General features: G+C 45.0%; 1 protein-coding gene across 2 annotated transcripts; it reads left to right on the top strand.

Moving 5' to 3' along the window:
• On the top strand, nt 1-25,882 carry FOXJ2 (forkhead box J2). 2 transcript variants are annotated; one of them, XM_073553002.1, is made up of 11 exons: nt 1-177; nt 16,966-17,284; nt 17,434-17,508; nt 19,331-19,411; nt 19,728-19,859; nt 20,628-20,757; nt 21,217-21,426; nt 21,501-21,602; nt 21,895-22,119; nt 22,379-22,489; nt 23,137-25,882. In XM_073553002.1, exons 2-11 carry the CDS (start codon nt 16,970-16,972, stop codon nt 23,241-23,243), a joined length of 1,488 nt encoding a protein of 495 aa, XP_073409103.1. In that variant the 5' UTR covers nt 1-177; nt 16,966-16,969; the 3' UTR covers nt 23,244-25,882. The 2 variants fall into 2 exon arrangements, with proteins under 2 accessions (XP_073409103.1, XP_073409102.1); XM_073553001.1 differs by having other exon boundaries at nt 20,628-20,766.
• Nucleotides 25,883-25,946: the final 64 nt, after the last annotated feature.

Here is a 25,946-nt window from a genome sequence, read left to right as displayed (position 1 = left end):
AAACCCAACCCTGCAGGAAGCAGAAAGTCCTCCTCTATCTGTCTGGATCCCCCCACCCCCTCCATCAGAAATCTGCCTCACCCCCTCCCCAGCCTGTGCAGAGGAGAGGGGGCGACCCCCCAAGAAGAGACCAAGAGAGGAGGCGCAGACTGAGAGAGACAACAGGAGGGAACCAGGGTGAGGAGGGAGCAAAGGGGAGACGCAGAGACAGAAGTGACAGCTCCAGACAGATGTGCTCACATGCAGATAATTATAGACACACGGACACATAGCAGCAGCTGCAGCACGCCAGGTACACGCTGCACAGTGACAGCTCCAAACACACACGCCCGCCTGTGACAGCGCTCAGTGACAGCAAACAAATAGCACGACAGGTAGACGGACGACTGCCGAGGGGCAGCTGATGTGTCTGCCAGAGAGACTGTGGAGACGGAGGCCAGCAGACATATACTGTCTAGCACAAGCGGACTGGAAACGTGATGGCGGGCACTGACAGTGTGGCACTGCCAGACAATGAGACTGGGGAGCAGGCGTATAGGGGCCGACGACAGCCAGCGAGAGTGCTAGACGAAGCGGTAGACCTGGAAAGGGGGCGACGGCAGGGGTGGGCATAGATGGCATTGAAATGTGTGGGCGATACGGATAATGTGATGCTTGCGAAGAAGGCAAGTGGGTGCTGGTTATGTGGGGTAGGCGAAAAAGCGGCTACGGGTGTACTGGGACACGCAGGGGAGAAGTTGCATGTATTAGAGGGGCAAGTAGGTGGGCAGTTGGAAGGCAGGAAAGGCCGGCAAGGGCTGATCATGTAGGCCAGTGGGTGCATGTATTAGAGGGGCGAGTAGATGGGTTGTGTGAAGGCGGGAAAGGCCAGAAAGGGCCGATCATGTAGGCCAGTGGGTGCATGTATTAGAGGGGCAAGTAGGTGGGCAGTTGGAAGGCGGGAAAGGCCGGTAAGGGCCGATCATGTAGGCCAGTGGTTGCATGTATTAGGGGGGCGAGTAGTCGGGTTGTGTGAATGTGGGAAAGGCCGGTAAGGGCTGATCATGTAGGCCAGTGGTTGCATGTATTAGGGGGGCGAGTAGATGGGTTGTGTGAAGGCGGGAAAGGCCGGAAAGGGCTGATCATGTAGGCCAGTGGTTGCATGTATTAGAGGGGCGAGTAGATGGGTTGTGTGAATGTGGGAAAGGCCGGTAAGGGCTGATCATGTAGGCCAGTGGTTGCATGTATTAGAGGGGCGAGTAGATGGGTTGTGTGAATGTGGGAAAGGCCGGAAAGGGCTGATCATGTAGGCCAGTGGTTGCATGTATTAGAGGGGCGAGTAGATGGGTTGTGTGAAGGCGGGAAAGGCCGGTAAGGGCTGATCATGTAGGCCAGTGGTTGCATGTATTAGGGGGGCGAGTAGATGGGTTGTGTGAAGGCGGGAAAGGCCGGAAAGGGCTGATCATGTAGGCCAGTGGTTGCATGTATTAGAGGGACGAGTAGTCGGGTTGTGTGAATGTGGGAAAGGCCGGTAAGGGCTGATCATGTAGGCCAGTGGTTGCATGTATTAGGGGGGCGAGTAGTCGGGTTGTGTGAATGTGGGAAAGGCCGGAAAGGGCTGATCATGTAGGCCAGTGGTTGCATGTATTAGGGGGGGCGAGTAGATGGGTTGTGTGAAGGCGGGAAAGGCCAGAAAGGGCCGATCATGTAGGCCAGTGGGTGCATGTATTAGGGGGGCGAGTAGTCGGGTTGTGTGAATGTGGGAAAGGCCGGAAAGGGCTGATCATGTAGGCCAGTGGTTGCATGTATTAGGGGGGGCGAGTAGATGGGTTGTGTGAAGGCGGGAAAGGCCAGAAAGGGCCGATCATGTAGGCCAGTGGGTGCATGTATTAGAGGGGCAAGTAGGTGGGCAGTTGGAAGGCGGGAAAGGCCGGTAAGGGCCGATCATGTAGGCCAGTGGTTGCATGTATTAGGGGGGCGAGTAGTCGGGTTGTGTGAATGTGGGAAAGGCCGGTAAGGGCTGATCATGTAGGCCAGTGGTTGCATGTATTAGGGGGGCGAGTAGATGGGTTGTGTGAAGGCGGGAAAGGCCGGAAAGGGCTGATCATGTAGGCCAGTGGTTGCATGTATTAGAGGGGCGAGTAGATGGGTTGTGTGAATGTGGGAAAGGCCGGTAAGGGCTGATCATGTAGGCCAGTGGTTGCATGTATTAGAGGGGCGAGTAGATGGGTTGTGTGAATGTGGGAAAGGCCGGAAAGGGCTGATCATGTAGGCCAGTGGTTGCATGTATTAGAGGGGCGAGTAGATGGGTTGTGTGAAGGCGGGAAAGGCCGGTAAGGGCTGATCATGTAGGCCAGTGGTTGCATGTATTAGGGGGGCGAGTAGATGGGTTGTGTGAAGGCGGGAAAGGCCGGAAAGGGCTGATCATGTAGGCCAGTGGTTGCATGTATTAGAGGGACGAGTAGTCGGGTTGTGTGAATGTGGGAAAGGCCGGTAAGGGCTGATCATGTAGGCCAGTGGTTGCATGTATTAGGGGGGCGAGTAGATGGGTTGTGTGAAGGCGGGAAAGGCCGGAAAGGGCTGATCATGTAGGCCAGTGGTTGCATGTATTAGAGGGGCGAGTAGATGGGTTGTGTGAAGGCGGGAAAGGCCGGTAAGGGCTGATCATGTAGGCCAGTGGTTGCATGTATTAGGGGGGCGAGTAGATGGGTTGTGTGAAGGCGGGAAAGGCCGGTAAGGGCTGATCATGTAGGCCAGTGGTTGCATGTATTAGGGGGGCGAGTAGTCGGGTTGTGTGAATGTGGGAAAGGCCGGTAAGGGCTGATCATGTAGGCCAGTGGTTGCATGTATTAGAGGGGCGAGTAGATGGGTTGTGTGAAGGCGGGAAAGGCCGGAAAGGGCTGATCATGTAGGCCAGTGGTTGCATGTATTAGAGGGGCGAGTAGATGGGTTGTGTGAAGGCGGGAAAGGCCAGAAAGGGCCGATCATGTAGGACAGTGGTTGCATGTATTAGAGGGGCGAGTAGATGGGTTGTGTGAAGGCGGGAAAGGCCGGAAAGGGCCGATCATGTAGGCCAGTGGTTGCATGTATTAGAGGGACGAGTAGATGGGTTGTGTGAAGGCGGGAAAGGCCGGAAAGGGCTGATCATGTAGGCCAGTGGTTGCATGTATTAGAGGGACGAGTAGTCGGGTTGTGTGAAGGCGGGAAAGGCCAGAAAGGGCCGATCATGTAGGCCAGTGGTTGCATGTATTAGAGGGGCGAGTAGATGGGTTGTGTGAAGGCGGGAAAGGCCAGAAAGGGCCGATCATGTAGGCCAGTGGTTGCATGTATTAGAGGGACGAGTAGATGGGTTGTGTGAAGGCGGGAAAGGCCGGAAAGGGCTGATCATGTAGGCCAGTGGTTGCATGTATTAGAGGGACGAGTAGTCGGGTTGTGTGATGGCAGGAAAGGGCCGATCATGTAGGCCAGTGGTTGCATGTATTAGAGGGGCGAGTAGATGGGTTGTGTGAAGGCAGGAAAGGGCCGATCATGTAGGCCAGTGGTTGCATGTATTAGAGGGACGAGTAGTCGGGTTGTGTGATGGCAGGAAAGGGCTGATCATGTAGGCCAGTGGTTGCATGTATTAGAGGGGCGAGTAGATGGGTTGTGTGAAGGCAGGAAAGGGCCGATCATGTAGGCCAGTGGTTGCATGTATTAGAGGGACGAGTAGTCGGGTTGTGTGATGGCAGGAAAGGCCAAAAAGGGCCGATCATGTATTAGAGGGACGAGTAGTCGGGTTGTGTGAAGGCGGGAAAGGCCGGAAAGGGCCGATCATGTAGGCCAGTGGTTGCATGTATTAGGGGGGGGCGAGTAGTCGGGTTGTGTGAATGTGGGAAAGGCCAGAAAGGGCCGATCATGTAGGCCAGTGGTTGCATGTATTAGGGGGGGGCGAGTAGTCGGGTTGTGTGAATGTGGGAAAGGCCAGAAAGGGCTGATCATGTAGGCCAGTGGTTGCATGTATTAGGGGGGGCGAGTAGTCGGGTTGTGTGAATGTGGGAAAGGCCAGAAAGGGCCGATCATGTAGGCCAGTGGTTGCATGTATTAGAGGGGCGAGTAGATGGGTTGTGTGAAGGCAGGAAAGGGCCGATCATGTAGGCCAGTGGTTGCATGTATTAGAGGGACGAGTAGTCGGGTTGTGTGATGGCGGGAAAGGCCAAAAAGGGCCGATCATGTATTAGAGGGACGAGTAGTCGGGTTGTGTGAATGTGGGAAAGGCCGGAAAGGGCTGATCATGTAGGCCAGTGGTTGCATGTATTAGGGAGGGGCGAGTAGTCGGGTTGTGTGAATGTGGGAAAGGCCAGAAAGGGCCGATCATGTAGGCCAGTGGTTGCATGTATTAGGGGGGGGCGAGTAGTCGGGTTGTGTGAATGTGGGAAAGGCCAGAAAGGGCTGATCATGTAGGCCAGTGGTTGCATGTATTAGGGGGGGCGAGTAGATGGGTTGTGTGAATGCGGGAAAGGCCAGAAAGGGCCGATCATGTAGGCCAGTGGTTGCATGTATTAGAGGGACGAGTAGTTGGGTTGTGTGAAGACGGGAAAGGCCGGAAAGGGCCGATCATGTAGGCCAGTGGTTGCATGTATTAGAGGGACGAGTAGTCGGGTTGTGTGAAGGCGGGAAAGGCCGGAAAGGGCTGATCATGTAGGCCAGTGGTTGCATGTATTAGAGGGACGAGTAGTTGGGTTGTGTGAAGGCGGGAAAGGCCAGAAAGGGCTGATCATGTAGGCCAGTGGTTGCATGTATTAGAGGAGCGAGTAGTCAGGTTGTGTGAATGCGGGAAAGGCCAGAAAGGGCTGATCATGTAGGACAGTGGTTGCATGTATTAGAGGGGCGAGTAGTTGGGTTGTGTGAAGGCGGGAAAGGCCGGAAAGGGCTGATCATGTAGGCCAGTGGTTGCATGTATTAGAGGGACGAGTAGTCGGGTTGTGTGAAGGCGGGAAAGGCCGGAAAGGGCTGATCATGTAGGCCAGTGGTTGCATGTATTAGAGGGACGAGTAGTCAGGTTGTGTGAATGCGGGAAAGGCCGGAAAGGGCTGATCATGTAGGCCAGTGGTTGCATGTATTAGGGGGGGCGAGTAGATGGGTTGTGTGAATGCGGGAAAGGCCAGAAAGGGCCGATCATGTAGGCCAGTGGTTGCATGTATTAGAGGGACGAGTAGTCGGGTTGTGTGAAGGCGGGAAAGGCCAGAAAGGGCTGATCATGTAGGCCAGTGGTTGCATGTATTAGAGGGACGAGTAGTCAGGTTGTGTGAATGCGGGAAAGGCCGGAAAGGGCTGATCATGTAGGCCAGTGGTTGCATGTATTAGAGGGACGAGTAGTTGGGTTGTGTGAAGGCGGGAAAGGCCAGAAAGGGCTGATCATGTAGGCCAGTGGTTGCATGTATTAGAGGGACGAGTAGTCGGGTTGTGTCATTCCGGGAAAGGGACGGTCATGTAGGACAGTGGTTGCATGTATTAGAGGGGCGAGTAGTCGGGTAGTTTGAAGGCAGGAAAGGCCGGAAAGGTCCGATCATGTATTAGAGGGGTGGGTAGTGGGAAAGGCCGGCATGGGCTGAGCATGAAGGGTAGGCATGAGTGCAGGATCTGGGTATGAAGGGCAAGCAAGTATAGTGGGGCAGCAAGAGGAAATAATGTGGGGGAAGCAGAGAAACAGGAGGTGGGAATGCAAGCGATAAGCAGCAGCTGGTAAAGTAATTGCTGGTGAACCGTGGGAGGCATGCAGGATGTTGTCGGTAGGTAGTTGGGTAGACCGTTATCGGTTTACTAGAACAGGCAAAAATGCGTTGCTTGTAGCAAGTTCAAAAGGCAAGCGGGTGCTGGCAATGTAGTGTGTGCACGAGAACGGGCAGGAGGGCAACTGTCAGCTATATGGGGAAGGTGAGCAAGGAAGTGCTGGGATGGCGACAACAAAAATTAAACACTGGTTATATGGCAAAGACAGGTAAGCAACTGTTGGGTCAGTTCAGTGGGTAAAAAAATTCTGGGAGGCCAGAGCAAGGCAGGTAAAAAGGCAAGCAATGCAGCGATCAGGTACAGAAATGCTGGTAGGTGTTGTGCGTGGGAGGGAGGGGGACACTGCAGGCAGTGCGGGTGTTGTAGAGAAGACAGAACAAGGCAGCAATCACACGATGATGGAGGCAGAGAAAATATCTGAAAAATGGAAGAGGAACAGACATCTAAGATACAATGTGACAACACACTGAAAGATGCCAGAGACATCACACAGACGGCTGTATACAACGTGACATCCCACAGACGGACAGACCACACGACTACACACAAGTCTAGAGACAATGTAACACAGACAGACGCATAGCTACAATGTAACAACACACGGACACGTGTAGCTACAGACAGACGCATAGATACAATGTAAGAACACACGGACACGTGTAGCGACAGACGCATAGCTACAATGTAAGAACACACGGACACGTGTAGCTACAGACAGACGCATAGCTACAATGTAAGAACACGCGGACACGTGTAGCTACAGACAGACGCATAGCTACAATGTAAGAACACACGGACATATGTAGCTACAGACAGACGCATAGCTACAATGTAAGAACACATGGACACGTGTAGCTACAGACGCATAGATACAATGTAAGAACACGGACACATGTAGCTACAGACGCATAGTTACAATGTAAGAACAAACGGACACGTGTAGCTACAGACAGACGCATAGCTACAATGTAAGAACACACGGACACTTGTAGCTACAGACGCATAGTTACAATGTAAGAACAAACGGACACGTGTAGCTACAGACAGACGCATAGCTACAATGTAAGAACACACGGACACATGTAGCTACAGACGCATAGTTACAATGTAAGAACAAACGGACACGTGTAGCTACAGACAGACGCATAGCTACAATGTAAGAACACACGGACACTTGTAGCTACAGACGCATAGACACAATGTAAGAACACACGGACACGTGTAGCTACAGACAGACGCATAGCTACAATGTAAGAACACACGGACACATGTAGCTACAGACGCATAGACACAATGTAAGAACACACGGACACGTGTAGCTACAGACAGACGCATAGCTACAATGTAAGAACACACGGACACATGTAGCTACAGACGCATAGACACAATGTAAGAACACACGGACACGTGTAGCTACAGACAGACGCATAGACACAATGTAAGAACACACGGACACGTGTAGCTACAGACAGACGCATAGACACAATGTAAGAACACACGGACATGTTTAGCTACAGACAGACGCCTGGATACAATGTAAGAACACACGGACATGTTTAGCTACAGACAGACACATAGATACAATGTAAGGACACACGGACACGTGTAGCTACAGACAGACGCCTGGATACAATGTAAGAACACACGGACATGTTTAGCTACAGACAGATGCATAGATACAATGTAAGAACACACGGACACGTGTAGCTACAGACAGACACATAGATACAATGTAAGAACACACGGACACGTGTAGCTACAGACAGATGCCTGGATACAATGTAAGAACACACGGACACGTGTAGCTACAGACAGATGCCTGGATACAATGTAGCATTTACAGCCAACACCTTCATAGTGACCGACAGGCAGAGACAGGACAGACATTGTATTTACTCTGCTGTGCTCATTCTTCCTCTGTAGACTGTTACCCCCGGTATTTGTCTCACCGGCCTCTTCCTACAGGTGTGGGTAGATTGGCGACTTCTCGACAGGCCGCTATTTTGTAGGGTTTGTGAAAATAATGTAATGATAGTTTAGAGAGATTCTCCACCTTTTGCCATCATGTCAAGTATTAGAACTAATATTCCCAGTGCAAATATGCTGCTTCTTTTCCACTGTGGGGTTTTTTCTGCAGGTGTCCGCACCAAGATATGCAATAACAATCCGCTCTGATTATCGTATTGTTATTCCACTTTCCCCTTTTTGGATACGTTTTTGGTGCAGATTTGAGGCAAGGATTTTAATGCATTTTTTTTTTCAGTGCAGAAATGCTGGAATGCTGCACTTAACGCAATGGTATTTTTTACATTAGTTTTTTTTTCTGGCTCCTTATAAGAGTTTATAATGAATAGGTGCAGCAAAAAACTCACAGTTCAGCAGCGTTAAATGCACAGGGGGGCAGGACCTGTCATGAAATCACATCCACTTTGCTTGAATTGTTCGGCCGTGTATCTATGTACCATAAATGAAAGTGGATATAAATTCACAAAACGTCTCCCCTGCGGAGGGGGGGGGGGTCTGAAGATGCTGTTGCTTTGTGCATTTTTAGTGTATTTTTACATATAGATCATAGAATCATAGAATGTGAGAGTTGGAAGGGACCTCCTATGCCATCTGGTCCAACCTCCTGCTCAGTGCAGGATTCACTAAATCTTCCCAGACAGATGTCTGTCCAGCCTCTGTTTGAAGACTTCCATTGAAGGAGAACTCACCACCTCTCATGGCCGCCTGTTCCACTCATTGATCACTCTCACAGTCAAAAAGTTTTTTTCTAATATCTAATCTGTATCTTCTCCCTTTCAGTTTCATTCCATTGCTTCTCGTGTTTCCATGTGCAAATGAGAATAATGATGATCCCTCTACACTGTGACAGCCCTTCAGATATTTGTAGACAGCTATTAAGTCTCCTCTTAGCCTTTTTTTTTGCAAGCTAAACATTCCCCGAAGGACATATTCTGCAGTTCGCTCACCATCCTGGTAGCTTTTCTCTGAACTTGCTCCAATTTTTCAATGTCTTTTTTAAATGTGGTGCCCAGAACTGGACATAGTATTCCAGATGAGGTCTGACCAAAGAGGAGTAGAGGGGGATAATGACTTCACGTGATCTAGACTCTTTGCTTCTCTTAAAACATCCCAGTACTGTGTTTGCCTTTTTTGCTGGTGCTTCACACTGTTGACTCATGTGCAGTCTGTGATCTATTAGTATACCCAAGTCTTTTTCACACTTGCTGTTGCTTAGTTCTATTCCTCCCATTCTATAGATGTAATTTCTGTTTTTCTTGCCAGACGTAGAATCTTGCATTTCTCCCTGTTAGATACCATTCTATTAGTCACTGCCCATTGTTCAAGCTTATCTAGATCCTTCTGAATTCATTCTCTGTCTTCTCTAATGTTAGCTATCCCTCCTAGATTTGCATCCTCTGCAAATTTGATTACCGTAGTTTACCTTCAGTTCCCTTATCTAGATCATTTATAAAAATGTTGAACAATACTGGGGCCAGGACAGAGCCTTGTGGTACCCCACTTGAAACATTTTTCCAATTGGATGTGCAACCATTTATTAAACTATTTAGAATTGAGTGTCCTCAGTGGTTGATACCTTTTAATGGCTAACAGAAAAGATGGTAATACATTACAAGCTTTCGAGACTACTCAGGTCTCTTCATCAGGCATTGACTAATACAAAATCTGAAGAATCACACCTTGTTCGCATCAAAATGACCTTGTTGAATCAGGGCTACCATCCAAGAACAATTCAAAACCAAATTACAAGCGCCACCAAAATGTCAAGGAATCACCTGCTAAATTACAAAGCTAAAGAAGAAAATAACCGGGTGCCTCTAGTAGTCACCTACAATCCAAATCTGGACGTGCTAAGGGGAGCTGCATGGAAATTACAACCTTTACTACAAAAAGATGCCCGAATACAATCCATGTTTCCAGACCCCCCACTACTGTGCTTCAGGCAGCCTCCAAATCTAAGAAGCATCATTGTCAGAAGCTCCCTGTCCTCTCCTACAGCTGCAGGAACATTTCCTTGCAACCAGAAAAAAATGTAAAACCTGTCCATTTATAATGACCACGGACAAGATAAAGATCCCCAACTCACATCAGGACTACAAGATCCCAGGCACTTTCAGCTGCATCACATCTAATGTGGTGTACCTAATTATTTGTACTCAATGTCCAACTGGGGGTCTGTATGTGGGGGAGACAGGGCAAAAACTGAGAACAAGGATGAATTCTCATCGTCACACAATAAGAGAAAAAAGAATGGATCTACCTGCGGCCAAACATTTTTGTATGCCTGATCACAGCAACATCAACATGAAATTACTGGTATTGAAAGGTAACTTCAAATCTCAGAGACACAGAAGAGTCTATGAGTACAAATTCATGAGGAACTTTGACACTCTCAGTGCTGGAATGAATGAGTCGCATGGATTTATGTCTTTTTACATTAAGGAATTTGCTCCTAAGACCTTGTGGGGGCATCACACAACACAGAACCAGACCGCAATCAGAGAACAATAAAACATCCAGACTCCTTATCTATGAACTGTTCCAATATATATGTTTATCCCTCTCTCATAATGATAATTCTGCTTCACGTCACTTGTCTTATCTATTGCATTTTTTTTCTGTGCTGTGTTGTGCATAAATATGTGATTCTTCAGATGTTGTACTAGTCAATGCCTGATGAAGAGACCTGAGTAGTCTCGAAAGCTTGCAATTCATTACCATCTTTTCAGTTAGCCATTAAAAGGTATCAACCACTGAGGACACTCAATTCTGAATATTTTTCTATCTACTGGCTAACACGGTGCAAAGATATACATCTTTCCTGTATCAACCATTTATTATCACTCTTTGAGTACAATCACCGAGCCAGTTATGAATCCAGCTAACCATAGCCTTGTCAATCCCATACTTGGTCATTTTTTCAATAAGGATAGTATGAGATATTTTATGAAATGTTTTTCTGAATCAAGATATACTATATCTACTGCATTTCTTAGATCCACCCAGTCAGTGATTCCATCATAGAAGGAATTTAGATTAGTCTGGCATAGCTACAAACCCATGCTGGTTTTGGTTAGTTAGTGTATTCTTATCCAAGTACTTACATACATGCTGTTTATTAATATGGTCACTGGCTTGTAATTTCCTGGCTCCATCTTCTTTCCTTTTTTAAAGATAGGGACAACATTTGCCCTTCTCCAACCTTCTGGAACTTCTACCGTTCTCCAGGATTTTTCAAAGATTCTGACTAGTGGTTCTCTAATTTCCTCTGCTAACTCTTTCAGTACCCTAGGATGTAGTTCATTTAGAACAAGAAATTTAAATTCATGTAAATTAGCTAATTGTTCCCTCACCATATCTGTTCACAAATAGTGTGGATTATTTTATTCCTTCAATGGCAGCATGAAGATCAGTTGATGGTACAGTTGTTTTCTTATAGAACACAGATGCAAAATAGGAATGTAAAAGTTCGTCTTCCCAACATAATTTTTGACCACTTCACTCTTTTCATCCTGTAAAAATCCTGTAGCAGCTGTTAGGCGTCGGGTTCCTGCCTCTGCACAGGAGGAATCCTGATCCTTGCATTCTGCGGTCTGCCATTCCTCTCTGGCTGCAGAGGAGCCTGCTCAGCAGAGACGTCGTTCCTGGCGTCTTGCTCAGTCTGCTACTGTTGGCTTGGTTAATGCTGCCAATCAGGGTTCAGCTATAGTAATCTGCAATAGCCAGCAGCGAGTAGCTCTTGGGACTAAGTCCTTCTTTCGGTCCACTGAGCATGCCCGTGGGACGTCCTCTCATTGTAGATCTGAGGTCACATGCTCAGGTCCTATTGCTGCTCCCATTGGACCACTAGGAAGGTCCCAGAAGGACGCTGCTATAAAAGAGTCGCATGGCCTCACGGCCATGCGCAAGTATGCACTGTAATTGGTAGAGATGTGTGTGATGATGGATGCTTGTGAACCGCTGAATGACTCTTTATGAAACCCCTTCCCTTTGATATGCATGTTATTAGGGTTTAGAGTTCAGAGTCAGCGCCGAGTTGTGTGGCACTGCCTAGCGCCGCAGTGCTCCCAGCTACTCACACACGCTAGCGCCTGTGTGCGCCAATCTACCTAAGGTACTACCCTACTGCAGGTACTGCAGCATCCGTTAGTGCGGCGCCGTGCGCATCCTATGCGCTTTCCAGGCCTGAGTTTAGGCTGGTTAATGGCGTCCGCCAGAGCTGCGCTGTACACACATAGTGCGGTAAGCAACGTGCACCTGCACCCTGTGACTTCTAAAAGGGCACAGCATCCTATGTGTCTGTCCACGCATCGCGTTTGCGTTGATGAGCGCTAGTGGGGCTAGAGGGGATATAACCCTGAGTCCTTGGGGCAGAGTCCTGTGTCTTAGCACTAACGCTCTCTTGCCGAGTCCTGTGATGATAAACAGGCTCTGGTACTTGTTCCAGGGGCTCTGTGAGGTGACAGTTCGCTCCTGTACACACCGGTTCAGCGGTTAACTCCTGGTGTTTAGCGCTTCACCATTACTGAGCAGCAGTTTCCATCTCTGCACGGTGGACCCGGGTTGCGATCGCACTTCCTTATATTTTATATTTAGTGCGATCTGCAACCCTAACAGTATCTTTTGACTTTTCTTTTGCTTTTGACATACCACCAAAATCCATTTATTGCTTTTGACCTCCCTTGCAAGCCTCACTTCATTACTGGCTTTAGGTCTTCTAACTCTTACCCTGCAATCTGTGCAGACCGCATTATATTCATCTTTAGATATGCCCCCTCTTGCCATTTGATACATTTCTCTTTTAGTTGTTAACAAGTGATAAGTTCTGTGTTCATCCACCCTGGTCTCTTTAAATGCTTCCAGTTCTTCCTTACTGATTGTGCAGTGAGAATGTCATTTAGTAAAATCTCCCATCCTTCTTGGACATTTCTGTCCTTTAGAACATCCAGCCATCGGACCTTTCCTACCCCCTTTCTAAGTCCATTAAAATCTGTCTTTCTGAAGTCCAATTTTAAAGTACAAGTCCTCGCTGGTCTTCCTCCTCTTCCAATCCAAAATTTGAAGATAGCACGATCGCTGACTCCTAAAATCCTGGCCACCTTTACTTCCTCAACCATCTCCTCCATGTTAATAAGAATTAGGTCCAAGATTGCAGATCCTCTTGTTCTTTCTTCTACCTTTTGAAATATAAAGTTGTCAGAGAGAGAAGATAAGAATTCTCTGGACCTAGTAATTTTGCCTGAGAGAGATTCTCAACAAATATATGGATAGTTAAAATCTCCCATGATCACCGTCGTACTTTTTTCAGAACAGAGACATCTGTTGTAAAAATAGTTTGTCCATATCTTCAGTCCGACCAGGCGGCCTATAGAAACACCTACAATAGTGTTCTTTCTGTTCTTCTCTCCTTGTATTTTTACCCAAGCAGTTTCTGCAGAGCTACCATCCTCTGAAGCTTGGATCTCTGTGGAGATATACGTTTTCCTAACACACACTTCAACACCTCCTCCCCTCTTGTTAATCCTATTTCTAATTAAAAAAAAATTGTAGCCTTCAAGGTTTGTATTCCAATCATGTGTATCATCCAAGTTTTAGTGATGTCGCTGACATCATATCTCTCTTCCTGTGTTAGTAGTTCCAATTCTCCTTGTTTGTTTCCCATGCTCTGTAGAGCACAATTTAGCTTGTACGAGGCCGGAGGGTGTGGTTTTTGTTCTTTATTTCCACTTCTAATAGCAGGTTTCAAAAAGAACTCATTAGCTGCATATTTTTTCCTGGCCGTATATTTTCAAAATCAGAGCATTATTGCAATTTAAAAAAGAAAAAAAATTGTTTCACATCTACAGCAAAAACGTAAAAAAACTCACAAAACTAATAAAAATAGGAGCAAAAAAGTAACAATTACAGCAAGTTGCAATTGCATATTTTAATTTTGACATCAGCAGTTAAACTGTAAAAGGATCGATTTTGTACTTCGGAACATGTCCTTAAAATGATTTTTCTGATGCAGAACTTTAAATAACCTGCATAGCTACACGATGAAGTGGTGACTGCAGGCAACTGCCACTAGAGGGAGCTCACTGAGCACTATATACTGTATATAGTGATTGAAAAAATGAGCTTCCTTCAAGGCAGAAGACCAGTAAGGAGAGGATCTGGAGCTGTGTATCAGGAAAACACAGAATCAAAAAAATGTAATGTAAAAAGAAATGCATCGCCATTAAATTGGTTATCTAGACAGCGGTGGTGAAGAGTAGACATTCCATGGAAGCCCTGGCTGCACAGTCATTAGTGTGATTGCTGCTCACAAAGGAAACCTTGGCACTGTACTGTATGTATTTATATCAGTGCAATGTGTGAACTTGAACATTGTATACATTGAGATTCCAGCCGAATTCAGGCGCTGCATAAAATACTGGTGCCAGCTCTGCTTCCAGAAACCTCACTTATATTCTTACAAAGGGGCAGTATTATAGTAGTTATATTCTTGTACATAGGAGCAGTATTATAGTAGTTATATTCTTGTACATAGGAGCAGTATTATAGTAGTTATATTCTTGTACATAGGAGCAGTATTATAGTAGTTATATTCTTGTTCATAGGGGCAGTATTATAGTAGTTATATTCTTGTACATAGGAGCAGTATTATAGTAGTTATATTCTTGTATATAGGAGCAGTATTATAGTAGTTATATTCTTGTACATAGGAGCAGTATTATAGTAGTTATATTCTTGTTCATAGGGGCAGTATTATAGTAGTTATATTCTTGTACATAGGAGCAGTATTATAGTAGTTATATTCTTGTACATAGGAGCAGTATTATAGTAGTTATATTCTTGTATATAGGAGCAGTATTATAGTAGTTATATTCTTGTACATAGGAGCAGTATTATAGTAGTTATATTCTTGTACATAGGGGGCAGTATTATAGTAGTTATATTCTTGTACATAGGGGGCAGTATTATAGTAGTTATATTCTTGTACATAGGAGGAGTATTATAGTAGTTATATTCTTGTTCATAGGGGCAGTATTATAGTAGTTATATTCTTTTACATAGGGGCAGTATTATAGTAGTTATATTCTTTTACATAGGGGGCAGTATTATAGTAGTTATATTCCTGTACATAGGGGACAGGATTATTGTAGTTATATTCTTGTACATAGGAGCAGTATTATAGTAGTTATATTCTTGTACATAGGGGGCAGTATTATAGTAGTTATATTCTTGTACATAGGGGGCAGTATTATAGTAGTTATATTCTTGTACATAGGAGGAGTATTATAGTAGTTATATTCTTGTACATAGGAGTATTATAGTAGTTATATTCTTGTACATAGGAGCAGTATTATAGTAGTTATATTCTTGTACATAGGGGCAGTATTATAGCAGTTTTATTCTTGTACATAGGGGCAGTATTATAGTAGTTATATTCTTGTATATAGGAGCAGTATTATAATAGTTATATTCTTGTACATAGGGGGCAGTATTATAGTAGTTATATTCTTGTGCATAGGGGGCAGTATTATAGTAGTTATATTCTTGTACATAGGGGCAGTATTATAGTAGTTATATTCTTGTACATAGGGGCAGTATTATAGTAGTTATATTCTTGTACATAGGAGCAGTATTATAGTAGTTATATTCTTGTACATAGGAGCAGTATTATAGTAGTTATATTCTTGTACATAGGAGCAGTATTATAGTAGTTATATTCTTGTATATAGGAGCAGTATTATAGTAGTTATATTCTTGTACATAGGAGCAGTATTATAGTAGTTATATTCTTGTACATAGGGGGCAGTATTATAGTAGTTATATTCTTGTACATAGGGGGCAGTATTATAGTAGTTATATTCTTGTACATAGGAGGAGTATTATAGTAGTTATATTCTTGTTCATAGGGGCAGTATTATAGTAGTTATATTCTTTTACATAGGGGCAGTATTATAGTAGTTATATTCTTTTACATAGGGGGCAGTATTATAGTAGTTATATTCCTGTACATAGGGGACAGGATTATTGTAGTTATATTCTTGTACATAGGAGCAGTATTATAGTAGTTATATTCTTGTACATAGGGGGCAGTATTATAGTAGTTATATTCTTGTACATAGGGGGCAGTATTATAGTAGTTATATTCTTGTACATAGGAGGAGTATTATAGTAGTTATATTCTTGTACATAGGGGCAGTATTATAGCAGTTTTATTCTTGTACATAGGGGCAGTATTATAGTAGTTATATTCTTGTATATAGGAGCAGTATTATAATAGTTATATTCTTGTACATAGGGGGCAGTATTATAGTAGTTATATTCTTGTGCATAGGGGGCAGTATTATAGTAGTTATATTCTTGTACATAGGGGCAGTATTATAGTAGTTATATTCTTGTACATAGGGGCAGTATTATAGTAGTTATATTCTTGTACATAGGGGCAGTATTATAGTAGTTATATTCTTGTACATAGGGGGCAGTATTATAGTAGTTATATTCTTGTACATAGGGGCAGTATTATAGTAGTTATATTCTTGTACATAGGAGCAGTATTATAGTAGTTATATTCTTGTACATAGGAGCAGTATTATAGTAGTTATATTCTTGTACATAGGGGGCAGTATTATAGTAGATATATTCTTGTATATAGGTGGCAGTATTATAGTAGTTATATTCTTGTACATAGGAGGAGTATTATAGTAGTTATATTCTTGTACATAGGAGCAGTATTATAGTAGTTATATTCTTGTACATAGGGGCAGTATTATAGCAGTTTTATTCTTGTACATAGGGGCAGTATTATAGTAGTTATATTCTTGTATATAGGAGCAGTATTATAGTAGTTATATTCTTGTACATAGGGGGCAGTATTATAGTAGCTATATTCTTGTACATAGGGAGCAGTATTATAGTAGTTATATTCTTGTACATAGGAGCAGTATTATAGTAGTTATATTCTTGTACATAGGAGCAGTATTATAGTAGTTATATTCTTGTACATAGGAGCAGTATTATAGTAGTTATATTCTTGTACATAGGGAGCAGTATTATAGTAGTTATATTCTTGTACATAGGGGCAGTATTATACACTTGTACAAATGAGGCTGAATGTTTAATACAAATGCTTGTCATTCTCATTCAGAAATCTTTCCATTAATGTTTCAGATTTACTGACCTGCCGTTTTACTTTCTCAGCCTCATGATGGCGTCTGACTTGGGCAGCAGCCTGACCTCCATAGATTGGCTCCCGCAGCTGACCATCCAGGCTGCAATGAAGGGGTCTCAGCAGAACAGCGGAGGCAGAAAGGGACCCGGATCTCCCACCGACCCAAACGCCATGTTAACTAAGGAGGAGGCAGCTGCACATCGAGATGGAAAACCCCCCTACAGCTATGCCAATCTCATCCAGTATGCGATAAACTCCGCACCTGCCCGGCGTATGACCCTCAGCGAGATCTATCGCTGGATCTGTGACAACTTCCCGTATTACCGCAATGCCGGTGTAGGATGGAAGGTAACCACATAACTCTGTGCAGGGCTGTTTAATCAGAAAAGAAATTGATTAAAAATTACTTTTTGTCTAGGGGAAAGGGGTCACTTGTTTTTTTTTTGTTTTTTTTTTTACAGGTATATTAACTTGTTTTCTTTTTTTCTATCCTGCAGAACTCAATCCGCCATAACTTGTCACTAAATAAATGTTTCAGAAAAGTGCCGCGTCCCAGAGACGATCCCGGAAAGGTGAGCTAACAAAGATAAACATCTAACCGTAGCCCTAACTGTTATGAATAGGTCACTGAGGAGGATGGCAGAAATAGGCTAGGCCACCAGGAAACCAGAAAGGTTGGTCACTTAGCGGACTGCAGAACCCTAATCCTAACAACACAACTAACAGTAGCCATGGAGCGTACCTACTATGCCCTAGACGCTTCGTCACAGCCAGAGAACTAACTAACTAACCCTAAAGCAAGAAAGGTGAAATCTAAACTGCCCCAGAGTAGAACCCCAAAGAAATAGATAGCCCCCAAACATATATTATCAGTGAGACAAGAGGAGGCACAAACGCAGCCAGAAAATAGACTGAGCAAATGATGGGGCCCAAACTGTCTACATAGGACAGGAAAGGAAAGACACTGTCTGCAATCACGCAAAAACCCTAAAAAATCCAACACGACTGATGTACAAAAACACTGAGGTCTCACGACCTCTCCCCCACTATATCAGCATTCTGGTGTGAACTGGCAGCAAAGCAAAAGAGACTAATATAACAGGGGACTGAACAAACTGACACAAGCTGTAACATATGGAGCGGGGTCCAGCACATCCCCAGCAGGGAGCACGCTGAACCCTAACAGCAAAGCAGAAAGAGGCAAAACCAAATCAGATGCAAAGGATTAGCAAATGAACAACTTAACTGAAAAATGCAGGAACAGGCAGGAGACAGCAGACCTCAAGATGCACAGGAAGGAACTAATCTCCAGCAACAACTGAGGGAAGCCTGCTCACTTATATCCTTCCAGTCAGTACCCCCTGATTTCCAATCATCGTCGTCAGGTGGCAGACTTCAGTCAGCTCGGCCAGCTCCACTACCAGCAGTAACCACCAGAGGGAGCCCCGACTCAGAAGTCAGATCCAGAGAATTCACAACACCTAACCCTACACAAAAGTGCCCAAAACTGCACCCAATATTTCACGAATAGACTGACTAGTCAAAATAACCAGTGTCAGGAAGCTGCTGCTAAAGCAAAACTTTCTCTTACTCTTTTTTTTTTTTTTTTGCAGCTTAGCAACAGCTGCCTGACACTGGTTACTAAGGTTAAAAGGTCAACCAACATCGCATAAATCAATAGTACAAGCCAATGTGGGAAACTTTGTAATATATCTTATATACTTCGTTCTCCACTTTTGAACCACTTCTCCTCCCCCACCTCCTAAACTTACCAATCACCACTGTGAAAAATGCTAAAATCGGTTTTGGTAAAAAAAAAAAGGCAGACCGACAGTTCACTGAGGAATCAGATTACAATTTACTAATACAGTTTAAGAAGATGGAAGAGGAACAGAGTGAAAAGAGAGACACAAAAGGTGTTGCTTCTTACTGTTTAAGTGGTTTCTTTCATCCCAGTGCTGGATTCACAGCAACACGACTTAGTACTGCACTGTAATGAATTCCTTGCTACTGCTGTCCAGTTTTTTTTTTGTCTCACACCATTCATAGCTATACTGCTCAGTACTGCTGCTACTTTCTACTAAGTGTTTTATCTTACCACAGAGCAGGATTGACAGCTACACTGCTGTATAATGTGCTTCACAGTGACAGGAGGGCAGGAGTCTCATGTCTGGTTGAGCAAATCTCCATCTTGTAGCTGAGAAACAATTGAAAATTAGAGTTTGAGACTACAATGGGGAAAACGGTGAAAAATGCACATAAGAATCATATCACAGGCAGAAAAAGTGTTATGCCTCATGCACAGAATTACAGCTCTATCTGAACAGTCTCCAGAAAGAGAGAGAGCGATAGTAAGTAAAGTAACAGATTTCATTTTTGGCAACTAATTTCCAGGGATCGTACTGGATGATTGACAGCTGTCCCAAAGAAGATGTAGCCCTTCCCCGCAGAAAACGTCCGCACCCCGACGATGAGGTAATAGAATGTTTGACATACCAGCGTAATAAACGTCACAATAAAGAACTAGGAGCAATTTCCTAATATAACAGTAATAAAGGAATTGCTGACTGTACAATCTAACTTTAAGGACTGGAAGGAAGACTAATTCCTGGCTCTGCCCTGCAGGTGTCGTGAGCGTATATGGCGCCTGTACAGTCATAGTAGACATGGCTAGTGTTGATGATCGCTATAATATGATCAGATTGTTAATGATTTACATTATGTCTATGGTCAACTTTACAGAAAGTACCTCAGCCTTGAAGTTTTATGGTGCCATGATTTCTCTTTACAGCTCTCCCAAGACTCCCCTGAACCGGAGGTCAATAAAAGTCCCCTGAGTTCCACCAGTGACGTCTCCTTACCTACCGAAAACACACAAGGTCATCACATGGAGAACAACTCAGCTCTCCCAAGCTACAGCCAGGTAATAAGCCTGTATGTGGTACCAGAAGTGAGAGCAGAAACACTGTCCCCCTATATATAATACTGCCCCTATGTACACAAATACAACTACTATAATACTGCTCTCTATGTACAAGAATATAACTACTATAATACTGCCCCCAATGTACAAGAATATAACTACTATAATACTGCCCCTATATACAAGAATATAACTACTATAATACTGCCCCCTATGTACAAGAATATAACTACTATAATACTGCCCCTATATACAAGAATATAACTACTATAATACTGCTCCTATGTACAAGAATATAACTACTATAATACTGCCCCCAATGTACAAGAATATAACTACTATAATACTGCCCCTATATACAAGAATATAACTACTATAATACTGCCCCCAATGTACAAAAATATAACTACTATAATACTGCTCCTATGTACAAGAATATAACTACTATAATACTGCCCCTATGTACAAGAGTATAACTACTATAATACTGCCCCCTATATACAAGAATATAACTACTATAATATACTGCTCTCTATGTACAAGAATATAACTACTATAATACTGCCCCCAATGTACAAGAATATAACTACTATAATACTGCCTCCTATGTACAAGAATATAACTACTATAATACTGACACTATGTACAGGATTATAACTGCTATAATACTGCCGCATGTTTTAGTTCTCTCCCGTGCTGTGTCTAGTAGCATGTGTCGGCCTGTTTCCCCCCCATGTCATGTAATGATGCCCCTCTGGTGTGTTACAGGCTGCCTCCGCTCATATGCCAACAGACTCGCGGACTCCATCATACAACAACAGCGATTGCTACAAGTTCTCCTTCTCGGAGATCCCCGACCTCAGCTGTTCCTTCCGTAGCCTGTACCGTACTTTGCAGGGTAAACAGGGTGAGAATGGAGGGGGGGGATTGTAGGAAGATGGAAGGCATCCGGATAATGGGATATTGGGGAGCGGACAGAATATCATCCAGGAATTGCCGGAGAATAAGATTTCTGCTAATTAATCTCTGTACAATGCGCCATTTTCTAGCTCTCGGCTTCCTGTCAGTGAATGGTAACGTTCTTCTTTACAAGTAGAGGCTGGAATTCTGCACAGAGCCAAGATTTATTTTTCTACAGTTCTACTGAGTGCAACCTGCAGCTGCTGAGGAACTACAACTCTCAGCATGCCCGGACTGCTGGGAGTTGCAGTTCCACCACATCTCGGGTGATGAGTTTTGACCATCGTCTGTTTTCAGGCACCGAGTATGACTGTTCCCATTCACTGACAGCAAGCGGAGATCTTGAGAATAACAACTTTGTAAAGATAATGATGATTTTCTCCATTTTCCCCGTCAGGGCTCTCGCCTCTCCCCACCGACGTGCAGCCGCCATCGTCGAGCTGCTGCATGTACCAGCAGACTTCGGGGGAGTCTTCCTCGCTGCACCCCCACAACGTCCCCAACATGAACAATCCCTCCTCGTCTCACCATCCGAGCCAGCACCAGCAGCCGCCATACCTCCCCTCCCAGCAGATGCCCCGACCCCCCGCTCCTGGGATGCCCATGGGTACGTTCTGTCCCCGACGCGCGCCTCTACTTCTTCTCGGCAGCAGAGCTGACAGTCGCTCGTCTTTTCCCTAGGTCTTCCCAGTGACTGGTGCTCCAACATAGACTCCTTAAAGGAAAGCTTCAAGATGGTCAGCAATTTGGACTGGTCGACCGTGGATCTGTCCCAGTTCTCAGGTAAGGGTGTGATGGTTCCCCCTGGTGGACAGTTAGGGATTTACATCTAAAAGATCAGTTCTAATTATGCAAGTTCCAAAAGATCTAAAACCCACATTGATACTTTTTTTTGCCTCCAGTCGCATCCAAAGCTGCACTCAAAAGTCCAGACGAAATCTGAATGCAGCTTTGGCTGTGAATTCAGAGCCAGACGCTCAACATTTTTCTATAGAGTCAAATGGCAAAAATGATTTTCCAAAGCGGGTTTATTCATTAAAGGGGCACTCTCTCAATGCATGTCTCGTCTCACCAGACCTCATGGAGAGTCTACGCCAGGCAGAACTGAAGAACTGGAGCCTGGATCAGCATCACATCGCCAGCTTGTGCGACTCCTTAAGTCATCTGCTAAGTCACACCGGACTCCTGCCTCCCACCTCCTCACATGGACAAGCGGCCCCCTGCCAGGCCCAATTAATGCCCCCCACCACCAGCAGCGCCTGTGCACTCCAGGGAGCAAAGCCAGGTCATACCATGGCAGGTAGGAATGGGGAACTCCTTAAACATCATCATTCAACAAAAACAGCGCCACTCTAGTCCACAGGTTGTGTGCGGAATTGCAGCTCAGCTCTATGCACTTCTATGGAACCTAGTTGCAGTACTAGACACAACCTGTGGACCATGGTGGCGCTGTTTCTAGGGAGATTTTTTTGTGTGCACTTGATAATATGAGAAATTACTGATTTTTCGAATATAATTTATTTTTTTATTTTTTTTTTTTTTTTACTGCTTATTTCCAGTCACCCCCTATGGGCAGAACCAGCAGCCTCCAGCATCCTGTGGTCATAATTTCACTGCACCCCCTGGGTATCCTATCCAAACCCAGGCCCCTCCAACATACAGCCAGCAAGGTGAGGTTCACTGGAAACACAGTCCTAGGAAAACTGGGAACTTTGGAAAAATCTCAAAAATTAAAGGGGAAATCTAGAAAAGTGGCATCAAAATGAAACAAAAATGTGGCGTAAGTGGTATTTTGACTTTTTGCGACTTTTTTAAAAATGGGAAGGGGCTTATGGAATCGAGGCGCAACCTTCAGCGGAGCCACAAATTTACTAGAATGTGTGGCAGGAAACTATGACCGTTCAGGGATGACATAGGTTTTTTCTTCTGGTTCACGGACGTGCCATAATAATTAAGAAATGTGTGAATCTTTGGCGTACCTTGCTCCAGCTAGACCGGTGTACAAAATGCCAGTCTTGATAAATTATCCCAAATGGCTTCAGATTCAGCTGCATTGTCTATTGATGTCATCATAAATCCATGCTTTACACTGCAGCTCTGCTAGTGTTGATTGGCGGCTCATACTCATGCACCGGCCAGTCATGTGCCAGGTACCGGCACTGCCCTGTTCTCTGCTCTGGAAGACCATTGCGATTTCTTACGTTCTGGTCGAGATGTAGTAATAAAGATCCACCCGATGTTGGGGGTCAGGATGAAGCAGAAAAGTCTTTTGTTTTGTGGTCGTTTACGGCTTCTTTTTCTTTTTTCCCGCCCATAGGTCGCCATTCTCAACGTGCTCTGTACCCGCCGGCTCGCCAGGTACTCCGTTATCCTCCCAGCAGCGAAGAAATACAAGACGACTTTGACTGGGACTCTATCGCTTAAAGACTCTGCACAGGTGGATGCAAAAGAAATATAGGAGAGGGTTAAATCCTCGCTCCTCGTGTATAGATATATATAAATATATAAATGTATATCTTCGCCCGACAATCAGGGCCGACGGGCCCCTCTCACTGGAGACAATTCATGAAGACCCTTCCCGCACACAGACGTTGCTCTCTCTCTCCCGCTGACACTGCTGATCGAGGAGGAGGGTGATCGTCCTCTGCCCGCCTCGTATTTCCTAGTGCCAAGCTGTACCGGTGTTACCACGGGGGGAGGCAATCACAGTGTCTCTGGGGATTGGAAGGCTCGGTCGCCAGTCTACCCCAAGGCCAACTTATTTATAAAGCGTACGTATATTGCACAGCACAAAGTGTTAACCAGGAGTCTACAGCCATCTTGGACTTGAGACGTTGGCGAGATTTCCTACAGACTTTCATGACTTTTTTTCCGCAGGCCCCCGTCCCCCCCGAAATCCCAGAAACAACTATTTACAAACCAGCGCAATCGTCCGTCTTCTTTGTATCGCTCCCCCCCCGTTGGATGTCTCTTATGCTTTTACCGTTTTGTTGTGAAGTTCATTACTGTAGTGGTATGTGGCACATAGAACGAGCGGACCCAACGACGCCCAGCGTGGCATCATGGTTTGCACATCACAAAAATAAGGATTTTTTTGTGGAAAAAAAAACTTCCTCCGACACTTCACCTTTTGGATTGGATTCCTGGGATGGTTTCCATCTTGGATCTTTACAGGACTGGTGAACATGGCTCCTGGGCATGCGCGTCCCGGATATGGATCCTACATAGAAAAATGAAGAGCGCCGCAGCGTGCGCGATGTTGGAGAGGCTGTGGTTTGCCGTCCCATGGGTAACGGTTATCTTGGTGGTATTTGCACGCAGCCCTCTAATCAATGGTTATCCTGGTCACTTGTAGGCACAGTACTCTAGGCGATGGTTAATATTGGTTGCCATCCCACTAGGCAATGGCTATCCTGGTCGTATACGGGCACTGTCTTCTAGTCACTGATTGGTATGTGGGTACAATCTATGGCTATGCCAATCATAAGCGGGCACAGTCCTTTCATCAATGGCTATCCTGGTCATATACGGGCTCAGTCCATTAATCAATGATTATCCTAGTTATGTTGGCCCAGTCTTCTAGTCGATGACTATCCTGGTTATATTGCGCACAGTCCACTGGTCAATGGCTATCCTGGTCAGTTTTGGGCACACTCTAGTCAATGGCTATCCTGGTCATATGTTAGCACAGTCTACTAATCAATACCTATTCTTGTTGTACCTAATGATGGAGCCAGTCAATACCTTGATGGGCATAGACCGCCAAATAGACCTTATGCCAGTAGAGTCTTGGCCAACCAGTAGCTTTCCATTATGTGGGTGTTGACCCCCCCATGATGAAGCAGGCTGTATCCAGGTCACCATCACGCTGACCTCCCGAATCTCATAATACAGTGGTGTAGATTAGTATTTAGCTTACACCAATATATTGTGCCAGGTGAAAGATCCAGATGACAGGTGTCCTGGAGAGCAGCCTCTCCAGTCCTAATCAGCGGATTCCCCATATTCATAGTGCCCATATTCTTCATGGTGGCAGGCCGGGCAGTGCCCTGGTGTTACGGGATATCATTTCTATCCTTGAGCATTTCGGTGGTGGAGTGGAGAACCACCAGACCTTTATGAGATATTCGTGGTTGTGGTTATTGATGTCTCGTGGGTCCCAACGTTAAATTTCTCAGTAGATATAAAATGATGGATTTGTCCTACACAGTAATAATTGTACTTGCCCGCTCGTTGGGCTTGTTACACAATGTATAACGTCAACAGCAGTCGAAGCTTTCACAATTCTTCAGATCCAAGTTCGCTCAACACGGTACCCCTTAAGGCAATAGACGTTTTGGCTTGGTAGACCCTCAAAAGGGGCAGGTGTTCTAGTCATAATTGGTGATTTTCGGATTATACATTTCTGAGACAACCACTACGAAGGCAATTGCCTCGAGCTCGCCGTTTCCAAAAGTCTCGGAAAATTTAGTGACGACTTGTGGGAACGTTTTCCCCTAAATGGATCAGTTTGAGCAAAGTTGATGACCCATTGACTTTTCACCATTCATTTGAGCAATGCAGGCAGTACATTCAGTGTCCTGGGGTCTGCGGGTAAAACAGCGATAGATGACGAAAGTTGCGTTTATGGCCGGTCCATCGTTGCTCAGTGGCTGGAAGGGTTCCATATTGATCGTCTTCCTAATGATATGGTTTTTTTATGACCTTAGAGGTCTGGTGTTCTTCAGTAAGGTCTACGTAAACACTGTCCAGATTGTTCCAAATCACAGCAAAAAATGTTGGCCATTCCTATGTGCAAGGTGCCCTGTCGCCCGCCCGGTCCAGTCCAAATCAAACACATGACCTGAATTTCCCTCGAAAACTTCATATCCATTGTAGGATTTCGTTTACATCGATCTTGGCTGTTGAGTGGTGGAGAAATGACAACAGTCGACGAGCTGCCCTGGGATCGTTTATCTCAGCCGCCATCCTCTCCGTTCGAAAGCCATCTTTGTGACTCCCAATTATTTTGCTGTTCAAAATGAGGCTCAATGGACGCTTATTAAACATATCAGCCGAAAGTGGCTTTTGCTTGATGTTCTTCTTTGTTTTCAATGACGATACTGGTAACAGATGCGCTTGACGCAA

This window comes from Dendrobates tinctorius, unplaced genomic scaffold (genome assembly GCF_039654945.1).
Source record: "Dendrobates tinctorius isolate UK_male_01 unplaced genomic scaffold, ASM3965494v1 ptg000196l, whole genome shotgun sequence".
Lineage (NCBI taxonomy): Eukaryota > Metazoa > Chordata > Amphibia > Anura > Dendrobatidae > Dendrobates > Dendrobates tinctorius.
Note: the sequence above shows the minus strand (reverse complement) of the source record. Positions and strands in the feature narration are given on the sequence as shown.